The 14,610-nt window shown below is 44.3% G+C and overlaps 1 protein-coding gene across 1 annotated transcript in view; it reads left to right on the top strand.

The window, feature by feature from the left end:
• The window catches only part of Pde11a (phosphodiesterase 11A), a 223,371-nt gene that overhangs the window by 167,851 nt on the left and 40,910 nt on the right, over window positions 1–14,610 (top strand). The window contains exon 13 of the mRNA XM_032902539.1: window positions 485–585. Within this exon, the coding sequence (XP_032758430.1) occupies window positions 485–585 (101 nt within the window). The remainder of the gene's footprint in view (window positions 1–484; window positions 586–14,610) is intronic.

Here is a 14,610-nt window from a genome sequence, read left to right as displayed (position 1 = left end):
TGAGCTGGAGTGAAGACCCCGCAGTTAAGAGCGGTGTTGGGGGGGGTTGGGGATTTAGCCCAGTGGTAGAGTGCTTGCCTAGGAAGTGCAAGGTCCTGGGTTTGGTCCCAAACTCCGAAAAAAAAAAAAAAAAAAAAAAAAAAAAAAAGAAAGAAAGAACGGTGTTTGCTGCTCTTCCAGAGGACGTGAGTTCTGTTTCCAGCACCCGAGTCAGGTACCTTCCAACCACCTGTAACTCCAGCTCCAGAGAGTCTGATGCCCTCTTCCGGTCTCTGTGGGCACCCACATACACTTACATGGATCCACACATCCAGCCAGCCATATGCCCACACATAAATAGAAATAAAAATGAAGCTGTAAGAAAGGAAAGCTTTTACTAAACTTTCAATTTTATGTTCTCTTTTTTTTTAATGTAGGAAAAGCATGCAGTCATCAACTACAGGTTTAATGGTGTGTTTTGTGATGTTCTACCTTCTCATTACAGGGTCACAACATCTTTGCTAATTTGTCCTCCAAGGAATACAGCGACCTCATGCAGCTCCTGAAGCAGTCGATACTAGCCACAGACCTCACGCTGTACTTCGAGTAGGTATCGGCACCTGGTCCATTTAACAAATGGGGGCTAACATGCGCCTTTAATGAATTCCGGGGTCCGCGCTGAACGTTGCGTATTATTCCAGCACTGCTATCTGTGTTTCCCTCATCTAAATGAAGCTCATTAGCATGGTGCATACGCTGCAGCATTAGTGCTACAGTGGCGTGTTTGAAGTCTTTCTTATGACTGATGAGCCTGCTTCGGATCTCACGACTCTGAGGCTAAGTGCTGGTCATGCCATTTCATATGTTACTACTGTGTCCAAGCGTTATCTGTCTCTGTAATGGTCATGAACAATATTCATGGGTGGAAGAGTGACTAGAGACCTAAACCCATGTCTGCTCCTCTCCAGGATTTATATGTAGAACAGTGGAGTCTGCCCCCGTGTTCTACCAAAATTGTTCTATCAGTGGTCACTGAAGACTTCTGCTCTTTTCTAGCTTTAGTGACATAAACTCTTACTGATGTCTCAATGCCAAGTTCTACTCTTTGCTTCCCCAACAGCCAGATATCTTCCTTTGTCCTCCCCACGGATCCTCTCTACAGATCTTTCTAACCCTTCTTGCTCCGAGTTCTGTAACCCACACTCTGCTCTCTCTGCTGAGATCCTCTTCCTACCCTCATACCTTTGTTGCACCGATGCGAGTTACCTACAGGTAGGAGGGCCTGGGATACTTCTTTGTAACTCCCTGCACTGTAGCCACGTATCCCCAACCTCCGTCCACCCGACCTTCAAGAAAACCTGAAACTTAGCTTATTTCCCTTAAACCTTCCTTATTTCCCCTTCTATATTTTCCATTCTTTTTTTAAAAAGTTTTCGTTTTTTTTTTACTATATGTATATTATATATGGGGGGCAGGAATTATATATGGGGCTCATGGGTCATATGTCCATGGAGACCAGAAGAGAAAGAGTGTCAGATTCCCTGGACCTGGAGTTACAGGCAGTTGTGAGCCACGAGGTTTGAGTGCTGGAAACCTATGGTCTTCTGCATAAACGGTGAATTCTTCACCATTAAGCCACTGCTCTGGTCTCACTCTTTTCTTTGCATTGTAGTCTTTCATTTCTCCCCTATAGTATCTGTGTGCTTTGGTCATATCTAACTGCATCTTCTCCTTTGAAACAATGCCATGTCCCTTATACCACAGTCAGGTCATCAGTGCTACATAGAACCCTATCCCCACCCTGCTTCACCATCTGGCTGAACTGACCCACCTTTAGGCTTTGTCTCTGACACTGCTTTCCCTCAAAATCCTGCTGCACCTGACACTGCATCAGCTGTCATTAGGTCAACTGTAGGAAACAGAAAACCTAAAGCACAGCTCCTCCAGAGACCCAGCATCTGCTGGTACAGTAGCTAGTGTACCTCATGGAGCCAGGCTTCCTCTGTCTCCCCGCAATGTCCACCTCTTAGCCAGAGACAATGGCTCAAGCTCTAGCCCTACTCTCCACCTTGAAGCCGGAGGGAAGATAGATAAAGACAGGAACACGAGGTAACTCAGGCCATCTCCCAAGGTGTTCTAGAAGTTGCCACCTAACACTTCCATTTATGTTTCACTAGTCAAAATCTGGTTGTGTGGCTCTATTTAGCCTCAAGGTATGTTGGGAAAGGAGGACTTTATTCCAAATCACCATGGAGTTCTATTAACAGTGGAGAAAGGAAGGGGGAAATATCAGTCTGGACAAGGGCATTCCTGCCACAGGCATTTATTACTAAATTTTTCTGTGTGAGTTATTATATGAGACAGTGGAAGAAGTAAAAGCTATGAGTGATATTGGCCATAGTTTAAATTTCTTTCTGCCATCCCCCTTAAACCTGGTGGCTTGAAAGGTCTCTCTCCTCCTTGGAACTCTAATGATATGAAATGTCTTTAAAGGGTTAAATACAAAATGAGAAGGAACACCACAACTGCCATAGCCGCTGCATCTGTGGAGAATGAAAGGCTGAACAAGGTGGTTAGAGGACCCAACTGTAGCAGTAAATGGCAGGCCCTCAGAGGAGGGCAGCACTTAGGAGCGGCCAGCTCTACAGCGCTTTGCTGGGAGCTTGGAGCCCAAAGTGCTATGGAAGGTGGATGTGACCCTCAAACCTTAAGACAAGGAGATTGCCTGCTTGTCACTTTAAGGGGCACTAAGAAGTCCTCCACCACCATGAGCAAGCAAGCTAGCTTTTGTATGTCTCTGGGAAAAACCAGAGAAATGAAAAGAGGGAGTTCTGCCGTGGGGAAAAGCACAGAGTAGTCATAAGAAGCAGGTCTCAGATAGATGGATTTGAGATAGATCAAGACTCTGGATTTTCTCAAATGAAATCCCAGAACCCAGTCACTCTGAAGTTAGGGGCTCTATAAATCACATACCCAAAGTTGTCAGCCTCAAAGTTATAACAAACAGCTGAAGAGTGTGTGTGTGTGTGTGTGTGTGTGTGTGTGTGTGTGTGTGTGTCCATCTGTCTGTCTGTGTCTGTGTGTCTGTGTTTGCCCACTAAATTTTGGAAATATACTTAGGTAGGAATGCTTTAATCCAAAATTCAAATTTAATTGGACTTTCTTTTATTTAGTGAGCAATCCTAAACACACACACACACACACACACACACACACACACACACACACACTTCCAAATTAGTCTTTAATTTTTGCCTGTGACACACAAACAGGCAATCAAAGATCAGAGAAGGTTTATGAACCTCTAATGAAAAACAGAGGCCAAAGCAGGAAAGAAGAAAAAGGTAATAAAGAGAAAAACCAGTTCATTCCCTCGGGGAAGCCAGAGGCTGTGCCCATTAAACAGTAAGAAATGACCCGAGGAAGCATGGAGAGGGAAGTTCTTGAAAATGAAAACCCGGTGATTAAAAGAAAAATGAGCAGAAGCATCGGGAAGTTCAGTCGAAAGACCACAGGCAGCAGGATGAGTCTGCCTTTCAGACTCTTGACGTGTTAACCGTGCGGCCTATAAGACCACGACCAGTGAGACGACTCAGCAGGTAAAGATGCTGCTATGACTGACTGTCTGGGTTTGGATCCAGAATCCACGGGCTAAAAGAGAGATTGTCCAGATTGTCAGATTGTCCTCTGACCTCCTCACATGTGCCAAAGCAAATGGATGCACGCTCAAGACACACACACACACACACACACACACACACACACACACACACACACTACATGTAAAAACCTTTTAAAGAATTTTATATATTGTGTGTATACACACACACACTCGTGCACATGCATGCAACCACAGTTCATGTACACAGATGCTAGAGGTCAATTCCAGATGCTGTCCACCTTGTTTTAGTGAGACAGGGTCTCTTCTTGCCCTGGAATTTACCAGGTAAGCTAGACTGGCTGGCCCTCGGAACTCAGGATTCCCTCTCTCACTAGCCTTAGGATTACAAAGTGTGCCCCACTACACCTAGCTCCCTTTTTATTTTTATTTTTTATTCTTCTCTCCTATGTTACATCCCTACCACAGTGTCTTCCCCTTTCCTTCCCCCGAACCTAACCCCCTGAACTCATCTCCCCTCTCCCCTAAATCTACCTTGTTCCTCCCCTCAGAATAGCAGACCTCCCAGGAACATCAACTAAGCATAAGAAGCTACAATAAGACCAGACATACACCACCATCACACCAAGGCTGGACAAGGCACAGATAGGAAGAAGAGGCACACAGAGCTCCTTAACATGGGGACTGGGGTTAAACTCAGGTTCCCATGCTTGTGTAATAAGTACTTTACTATCTCCCAGCCTAACACATAAAAATTTTAATTAAAATAAAAATATAAACTTTTAAAACTCCAGGCTCTGTTGCTAACTAGCTATGTGTCACTGAACACAGTTTTCCTCTGAGATGTTCTCCCTCATGTGTAGCACGGCCATAACCTACTTTACATCTATTACATGTCTTACGTGTGGAGACGTCAACAACCCCATTTGTTTCACAACCTGTTTGTTCCACGTGTTCCGTGGACCCGAGCTGCCTTCACTATCATGGCTGCCCATCTTTTTCTAGACTGATGCTCCTGGATTTGGGATTTATGGGGAAAACCCATATTATGACGCTTTTATTTTTTTCTCCCTGGCCCTTGGGTTATTTTTCTCAAAATAGAAGCATTTTCTAAACCGAGTTTCCAAGTAACTCCTAAAAAGACAAAAGAAGGGAAGAAAACCACCCTCAGCTCTCGGCGTCCATTTATCAAGCTCTGTTAGGGATGCGAGGAGTCACTAAGTGACCGCGGGATGCAGTCAGGGAAGTTGGTTGCCAGTCGTTTGCTCATTACTCTGCTCTTATCTCACGGCTGCAGCCCCTGCTAATGTTTGCTGACTCCCACAGAAGCTGCCGCGCTCCCCTTCTGTCAGCATTATTGTCTTCGAGCTTCTGAATAGCTCATTCTCTAATCTAGACCTCCAGGGGACAGATCGGTGTGCTGGTCTAAAGTTGCATTAAAGTATGGCCATATTTTCAACCTAAACAATCCCTTGGGTTAATGAGGGAGAGGCAGCTACTATGCACCCAGGTGCTTATATTTCACCAGTGTACAATGAGGGAACCGGAAGGCATGTTACAGATGACATCATTCATTCCACTACCCCTACTTTGCAGACCAGGCACTGATGGTTGAGTGGTTTAGCGTGGGCCACAAAAGCAACCACTGGCAAAATTTGAGCCCTTATTCCTTGATTCAGGGTGGTTTCCCACAACCTCCCCATTCCTTCTCTAATGGATGAGTCAAGAAACAGTTTCATTTGAATTATAGTACATCTGTAACAGCATTGACCCAACCTAGTTAATATCAATCCATTTAACTGAATAACTAACCTGGCTCCCCTTGCCACAAATGCAGTTGGAGGCAAAGCCTGGCATGCACTTAGTTTAATTTTGAAAATAGCCTCAAAGATAAGAGTAGAACAGATGAAGGACTGGAACAGGGAAGCCATTGTGAGGTCATAACCCTCCCTGTTGGTCACCACAATAGTCAGCTGGGCTAGAACCTGAAGGGACCATCTTAAAAGTCTCATAGGCTACATCTCCAAATTGGCCTCCATCCTCCATCCCCATGAACCCAAATTTGCCATGAGTCTTACAAACTCCTGTTCACTTCCATATCATATGTACTTGAGGCCTGGAAAGTTCTACAACTGTCTCCAGGTCCACACATGTGGAGTCTAAGCATACTGGGACACTAGTAAGCTCTGCACATGGCAGCAATGGCAGGGGTTGTGGTATCAGTTGCCCTAGTGACCGCTGGAGAAAGGTGTGGCCAAGAGGATCCAAGATGGCTCCTTTGACTGATTCTAGAGGTCTAGTTATTATTGACTGTTTTGCCCTTCCAACTCAAATCAGAAATCGTGATTACAGGTGTGGTGTCACAGTCCTGTAATCCCAGCTCTTGGGAGGCCAAAGCAGAGCAATTGCCATGAATTTGAAGTCATCTGGGCTACACAGAAAGAAAAATTAAAAAATAAAAAATAAAGAAGTTGTATTGGAATTGATCAAACTATAGAGGAAGCCACTCTAGGAAGAAGAAAGTCACTCTAGAAATGCATAGATGGACAGGAAGTGGATTCTACCCTTTGAGAAAGTTCAGGGTTCATTCTTAGGGGGACAAGACTTCCTGTCATGATCCAGAAAGGAAACACATGAGATATAGGACTGTAGAGACACCAAAGAAACCACACTAGAGACTTTCCTAATGGTGGTGGGTATCCTTGAGTCCATTAGCCAAAAGCACACAGGAAAGGACCTATACGACTGTGGAACAAGAACAAACAAGCGAAACCCTGTGGTGAATGGCTAGGTTCATGCCCTGCGTCTGGGGTTGATTGTTCAGTCTGACTTTCCCACTCATTGCAAACTGAGCTGCTGAACATTTTTTAAATTGACTTCCTGTGCCTGATTCTGAGTCCTCCATCTAATCAGTCCTCCATCTAATAAAGCCTTGATAATTCAATAATAATTTTGCCAGCAAAAATTGGATATACTATGTCAAGAACCAGCTACAAGACCGTAAGAGAGTCACTCACTCAACTCCTCTCTGCCTTGGTTTCCCTGTCAGAACTGTGAGTTTGGACACTTTCCTCAGGCCCAGTGACAGTGAACGGAGATTGCTTATAGGAAAGAGCTCCAATGATTTAAAGCACTTTATAAAAAAGAAATCATTCAGCCAGAAACTTCGTAAAATACGCACCATAAAAGATGACACTAGGGGTGGGCAGAGAGAGGGGGAGATCTGCAGTCACAGATGTTCAAGTTTTCAGAGATGCCACAGATGCCCTGTGATACCTGTACTATTTCTAGCCAACAAAGATGAACTACGACCACTTCTTCAATTAGTCATGAAAACAGGAAGTGATAGGTCCCCAGTGCTCACTTAGGCGCTGTGCATGCACACACCCCATTTAATTCTAGAAGCAGTCTGAGGAGACAGACTTTGAAAAATAAAAATGTTATTACATTTTTATTTATTTTGTACGTGCGCTTGTGTGTCTGGGTGTGTGTGTGCATGCTATGGGGCATGCATGCAAGGAGGCCAGACAACAGCTTGCTGCCCTCTCCTTCCGCCATGCAGGTCTGAAAAATGAAAGTCAGATAATCAGGCTTGACATCAGTCACCTTTGCCCCCTGAGCCATCTCGTCAGCTCATTAGACACAGATAATCTTGTTAACTCCATAGCATGAATGGGGACTGTGAGGTCTGGAGAGCTTCAGTCAATTGCTTCCGATATTCAATGGTACATCTGGGATTAAACAGGCAGTTGGATTCCAGAATGGGTTTACTCCCTCTGCCATTCCCTCTGTCGTGATTTCATTAGTAGTTTAAGAGTAATGAAGGGAAACTAAGGCCCAATCCTGAAAACATTTAGGCATTAGTGGCAGGGGTAACTCCAGTGAACGCATGTTTGCGTTTCAAACACAAGAGGTGCCGGGCCAGCTAAGACTCTACCATCCAGAGTGATTCTGCATTCGTTTATCAAAATAATAGTAGGTTCTTTCCTAGGGCACTGGAGCTCCCTAGCCATGGGCTCTTGGCCAGGTCCGTAGTATCAGGCATGAGTTTCGTTCTGTGGAGCAGACTTTAGATCCAAGCAAAGAGTGGTTGGTGAATCCCATTACATTCATGCCGCTACTACACGAATGGGTACATCTCGCCAGGTTGGTACTTATTGTAGCTTACAGGGTCAATGGCTTTCCTCCTTCAACAAGCCGTGTAGCGTCTTCTGTAACAGTGAAAGCTATGCATCTTTCTCTTTAGCTAATTCTGTGAGCCCTTAAACTTGACATATTGCCTGACATAATGAGTGCCCAAAATATAAACTTATGACTTTGGTTTCTCATATTAACCTACAGACAGAGAGTCTTCTGTCTGACAGAAGTGGTTGCTGACTGTCTATGGCCACCACCCTGAAAGGCATCCAATCTCATCAGACAGGGGTGCCGAGGCTCACAGAGAGAACATGCTCAGAACTCATTGATCGTTCCCTGATCGGTCTCCAGGGCAAACAGTCAAATTGCTTCAGACTACTCTTAAAACCGGAAATTACTAAACAATTCAGATTTTACGCAGCCCCTCGAGTGCCCAGTGCTTTTTAGACTGGCTCCATAAATGAAGCAGATCACTCTTCAGCTTGAAAACTGCCACTTCCTCTTGTGCTCTGCAAGCATTCTTCATCAGCAGTTATGGGGAATGTCAAAGGGAGTGGCTTCTTTGTTGGTGTCCTTCCAAAGGGCTGCAGTCGGTCGCACGTCTCGAAAGCGTCTGATGGCAGTCATCCGTACTGAATTATTTTAGATTGTTTAGAATAATGGTTTAACCTTCCTTTGAAAAGTTAACAGCGATATCAAGATAAATTATTAAAATATACAGTGTGAATTCAACAAATACGGCTACTGCTATTCAGAAACGCTGGCTCATTCACCATTCAGTGGGTGTTTATTAAGAACTCACTGGGCTCTGGGTATTCAACTTCCACAGTCCAATGTCCAGCCGGTCGCGGGATTGGAAAGAATAATGAACAGTAAGAAGTCCGTGTGGAACTTAACTCATCGCCATCTTTCTTGTACTTTAAGACAGCCAGATGAGGTAGCCCGTGGAAACTCTTCTAACATTAGGACAGAAAGTCTATCGTGTGCTGGTAGGCAAAGGTTTTAGTAGTTCCTGACAAAGTCTAAAGAGTCTTTGACAACTCACATACATATCCCCTCTCCATGATACGGTGATGAACTAGAAATTGGGAAGTTCCAACCCCGATGCATCCTCTACACCAGGCATTGTGTTCCTCACTGGGAACACATACATGTGAGGTGAGATGCATGTGGCTCTTACCTTTAGGGATCCAGAGCCATGGGGAAGAGAGGGAAGTGAACACAGCTGCCTGGGGAGTGCTCTGGCTGCAGTTGCAGCACAGAGTGACTGCAGCAAGCTCCCTCGAAGCACCTCCTTGCCCTGTGGCCTTGTGCTGGTTGAGCGGTTGTGTTCTTGTGCTGTGTTATCTTCCAACGCTGTTGACATTCAAGTCTAACCCTTTGACTCGCTACAGCATGCCAAATCTGCTCAGACACCACACCAAACACGTGATCCCTTTTGCGACCTTGTCTGGCCCAATTTCTAGTTTAAGCCAAAGAGAAACTTCACTTAACAATTAAACATACATGAAGTGGTACAGACCATGACCCCAGAAAGCTGGAGCAGGATAATCTCAAGTTTGAGGCCAGTGTAGGCTACATGCAGAGGAGGCCCCTGGCTCAAAAACAAACCAATAAAACAAACAGCTCTTTTTTTTCTTTAGTCATAATAATTGAAACTGTCACCCACATTTTGCTTTTCTAGTTCCCTTCTCAAGACTTTCCTGCCAAAGTCCGGAAGTCTTTTCAGGACCTACGTTTTAAAAGATTTATTTTATTTAAAATGTATTGATTGATTTGATGATTGACTGGTTGATTGACATGTGTGTGGCGTGTATATGCTGTGTGTCTAAGCACGTACATATGTAGCTGCACTTGTATGGGAAGAAGCCGGAAGAGGATGCCTTATCTCCTAGAGCTGGAGTTAGAGGCGTTTGCGGGACACCTGGCCTGCTATGTGGGTCATGTCATCCTGATTAAGCAGCACGTGCTCTCTAGTCACCCAACCATGGCTCCAGCCTAAGGCTCTGAAGTTAAAATGAACTATAGACAAATGGTTTTCATGTAAGAACACTGTAAGGACAGATACCACAGTCTTGCCCTGTATCCACTCTCCCAGCCCACCCGTGCCCACTTTCATGACCCCACCTGGTGACTCTGGAGCTGACACTGCAGGGAACAGGTAACTATGCCTGTCGCTGTGGCAATGAGACATTCATAACATAACATTCATAGGATCATAACATAATCCTAACATTCATAGACTTTCAGGAGATTCAAAGGTGCTAGCCGAGTATTATATGTGCACATGATATTACACATGTACATATTATATATTTTGTAGATGTAGAAATTTCCAAAAAAAAATCCAATTAAAATGCACGCAGAAGTGACGATTTCTCATTTTGTAAATAAAAGACACTTTGAGGAGACTGCGCAAATCAGGAAGGATTTCAAGGTAATGATGAGGGCTGGATAACCAATCTTTGGAATTATCTTTGAGGGCAATTCTAGTAGTTTTGTTCAAATGGAGATTTTTTTTTAAGACCGCTATTTTTCTGAGTGGCACATATGTCAGCAGAGCAGAATAAAAAGCCTAATAAAAACATATCTGGTTATAAATGAGATTTTCCAGGAAGTTGCTTTTCACTAGCTGGGTGCTTGGCATCGTCCTTGAAAGCCAAGGTTCCCAATGATCTGCCTCAGAAGTTAATGACATAGTTCCCCATGACAAAGAAGTCTGGATCCAAGGGTATTATATAGTTTTGTGGGTTTTTAAATATTCATTTTAACAGCCTCTTGTTCCTGGAAATGCTCCTCTCCCAAGCCATTTCCTACATACTGTTGACTATGTCATCTATATGCACAGATGCCTATAGGTGCCGAAGGATCCGATCTATATATGGGGAAATTAAACGCATCCCCAAACACACTATGAATTTCCAATGCTTCTTTGTTTTGTTTGTCACAAAAAAAGAGGGCAGAAACACAGCACCTGCAGCACGGACCGCTCTGGCAGAGGCCACCTGCAGTCCTCCTTGAAGTGCCCCTCCTCCATCCTGTTGGGGATAGAAACTTCTGTCAGGGATTGGTACTGCCTAGGCATAGCAGCCTATGACCTCATCGTCTTTCATGAGTGTTAGCAGCAGAAACTGAGCATAAACTCATAAAACAAAGGGCTACCTGGTCCCAACGGGGCTCTGCTATCTACCATGTATAGGAACATCCCCAGACAGCAGATATGGGAGACTGAGAACTTCGAACTACCCAGATTTGTGCATAACTGCCCCCATGACTTTGGGGAAATAACTTCACTTTGCTTCATCTCGAATTTCCTCAGCTGAAAAAAGGGAGAATTATACATAGCAGACTCCTCCCAATGTTCAAAACTGGTCTCGTGGTCTATAACTGTAATGAAAACTCAGACACAGCCCGTTGTGGTGGTGCACACTTAAAATCCCAGCGCTGGAAGAAGGAGACAGAGCATCGAAAGGTCAGGCTCATCCTCAGCCGCATGTTCAATGGGGCTCCTGAGAACCTATCTCAAAAAATAAAAACAAAAACTTAAAAACACACACACACAAACATAGAAATCATTCTATGACTTGACAGTTTTATATATGCAACCAGACAGATGCAAATGCTCCGATCTAAAAAAAAAAAATTCACAAGATAGATACACGTCACTCAGAGAAGCATCATATATACTCACAAACACAGACATATTGGAACTGATCATCACTGGGAGATGGACACATAGACAGGACAATGGCGTGCCTTGCAAGGCTGTAACCAATGAGGTTGAATAGTCTAGGACTGTATCAAACAACATGGGTAATTCATTCACTGAGCACTCAACATTGAACAGCAAGTGGCCAAAAATTACATATACTTTATTCATATCATCAAATGATGTTTTAAAATGAACAATGTTCTTATTACTCAGAAGGAAAAGTTCTGAGGAGACAGTGAAGATGGTTGTTATGAAACTGAGGAGGTCGCCCTCTCACAGGTGGGAAGGTCGTCACCAGTGTGTGGTGCGTAGAGGTCCACCGATGGCTGGACTTCCCTGTCTAGTTTTGTTCTGCTCTGCTGTGGTGTTTGTGGTGCTGAGAACCAAACCAAAGTTCTCCAACCTAGGGCCTTGTGCATACTAGGCACCAGTCCAGCACAGCCCTTGACATCTCAAGTTTAACACTTGAAAATCATCCTCCGTAAGAATATTTCTTTTATCTTTGAAGGTCATAGCCAAAGCTGGGAGGACAGAGGAAATGTAGTCAATCGAGAAATAGCCCCACTTTGGCCATGGAGGAAACATTGAATTAATCTGATACACCTTTATGTCTTGTAAAAAGGTTCTTCATATCCCTCTTCTATCTACCGTCCTTAGGGATAATAAATGTTCCTTTTCTTCCCAATGTGATGGAATCGTATTGTTAATGCCTTGTTAAACCCATGACTGAGACTGAGTTCAGGGAACTCGAAACTCCAGTTATTAACATTTTTATTATTGGAGAATTTGTTGATATGATGCTACTCAAACGCACATCAGAGATTTGGGGCTGTTAACATTTCCCTAGGTCAGCGTGTGTGGAGGGTGCATATGGCATGGAGATCAGAGGACATCTTGCAAGCGTTGGTTTTCTCCCTCCACCATGTAGGTTCGGGGGATCCAACCCAGCTTGTCATGCTTGGCAGCAAATTTCATTATCCGCTGAGCCATCCTGTTGACCCGAGATTGAGGATTTGAAAGGGGAGTGGGGGACAAAGGTAGAACGGAAGAGAGATGCAGGGGTGGATTCTGTCAAAACACATTACATGCCTGTATGAGATTCTCAGACAATAAAAAGACAAATTAAAGGAGGATTATTTTGCAGTGATTTAGCCAGCTACACCCCCACTCTGTATCAAGATGACATATCCCTTTCACAAGAGTTCTATCCCCCATAGCACTAGAGAAAGAACCCACAGCCTTGCACAAGCTAGGCAACTCCTCTTCCAGTGAGCTAGGTCCCAGGCCCTTCCTCCTTTGCATTTGTTTTTTGAGAAAAAATTCTAAGTTTTCCAGGGTGACCTTGAACTTGCTCTGTGACCTAAGGATGCCTTGAACTCCCTACCCTTCTGCTTTAGCCTCCCATGTAGCTGGGTTGACAAGCCTGCGACACCAGGTCTAGGTATTGTGCTCTTATTTCTCTCAACTTAGTGTGCTGTCCAGTCTTCGATAGCTAGAGCCTGGTCAATAAGATCCTGACTGGGCTTCCCTTACATTGATTTTGAAGCTCTAAAGAGCAACCATGAAGCTCTAGGACAGCAGCTAGAGTCCGGGTAAAACCAGTGGATGGAGAATTATTTTAAAACAAGGGTAGATTTCTAAGATAATATTTTTCACTTATTCATCAGTGTAATAAATGTTTATTTAGCTCCTACTATACACGAGGCTCTGTTGGAGACACTGGAAATAGGAGTAAGAGAAGATGGGCCTGGTTTCTGTTCTCCAGGAGCTTGAATTCTGATGGTTTCTTGGGATAGCTCATAGGCTGAAATGGAGATCCACCTTGAGTCTGCTGGCCAAGACCATGACTGACAAGCTCTTCCAGAGAAACCTCCCATGATCCTCCACACTCCTCCAAACTGAGTACCTCTACCTGTGCTCCTGGTGAGAGTGGGGAGATGATCTTATCTGCTGGGACAGCTGTTGTTGCAACCTGTACTTCTGTGTCCTGCTGATGTGTCAGCTGTGGGACCTAGCCAGATGCTCACGGGCTCTGGAGCAGGAAGCCATCCTCCCTAAGTATCTACTTTTGACCAGGATGCTGCTTGTCAGATCAGTATATGAAACCCACTACAAACCACAAACTACGAACTACAAACTGGGGCTCACAGTGCCTATTCTTTTCTGAAGAGAAAAGTGAAACCCGGTGAGATTAGGTAACGTCTTCCAAGGTTGACCAAGTAGGGGATAGGTGAAGAACGTCCCCCAGGAACACAGGAAGAGCCAACAAGCATCATCTGCATTGATGGGGGACTGCGGCCAGACAAGACACAGGAGCTGCACAAATGAAGGGCCAGAGCTTACCTATATTTAGAACTCACTATTTTATCCACAATGGTTTCTGCATTCATTTTGATTTTATAATACTGTATTAAAATATTATTCATTTTGATTCTTTGTTGAAAGAGGTTTAGTTTGTTTTTAATTTTGAGACTGGGTTTGTGTACATGTGCATGTGCGCACACACACACACACACACACACACACACACACACACACACTCACACAACTTCAGATGCCCACAGACTCCAGAACAAGGTATTGAACCTCCTGAAGATGGTGCTACAGGTGACTGTGAAGCAGCCAACACAGATCCTCTACAAGCGCTGTACCCAGCTCTTAACCTCTGAGCCTCCTCTCCATCCACCCCTGTTATTTGAGCTTTTCTGACACCCATTTAAGTACTGGGGAGTGCCTCCCTCACGTCACTCTGGCTAGTCCAAGATTACTGGTACTACCGCAGTACCTCATTTACAGAGGAATTACCTGCTTCTTCATCAGCTGTCCCGGCTAACTTGAAAACACTTAAAAAGTAGCACTTTGTCTCATGTCTGTAAGGCTGAATAAGTCTCTAGGATAAAATGAGTAAATACTTCACAAGTATCTGTTGCACTCAACTTTCCTCTCCATAAAGATTAAGAAGACTAATTTCTGTTCTGCAAGAGGAAAGCCACACTCTCCAGTCTCCATGCAGACCCATCACCCTACTACACATGGCTGCTGTCAGTAAGAAGGTTCACGCCGTTTTTATTTTAACCATGGCAATCAGATAGTGAGGAGCCACCAGGGCCAACATTCAGCACACCTCACTTCAAATCCTCCCCAGAAAGCCGGACCCTAAGTC

This window comes from Rattus rattus, chromosome 5 (assembly GCF_011064425.1).
Source record: "Rattus rattus isolate New Zealand chromosome 5, Rrattus_CSIRO_v1, whole genome shotgun sequence".
NCBI lineage: Eukaryota > Metazoa > Chordata > Mammalia > Rodentia > Muridae > Rattus > Rattus rattus.
This window is presented reverse-complemented; position numbering and strand designations above follow the sequence as displayed.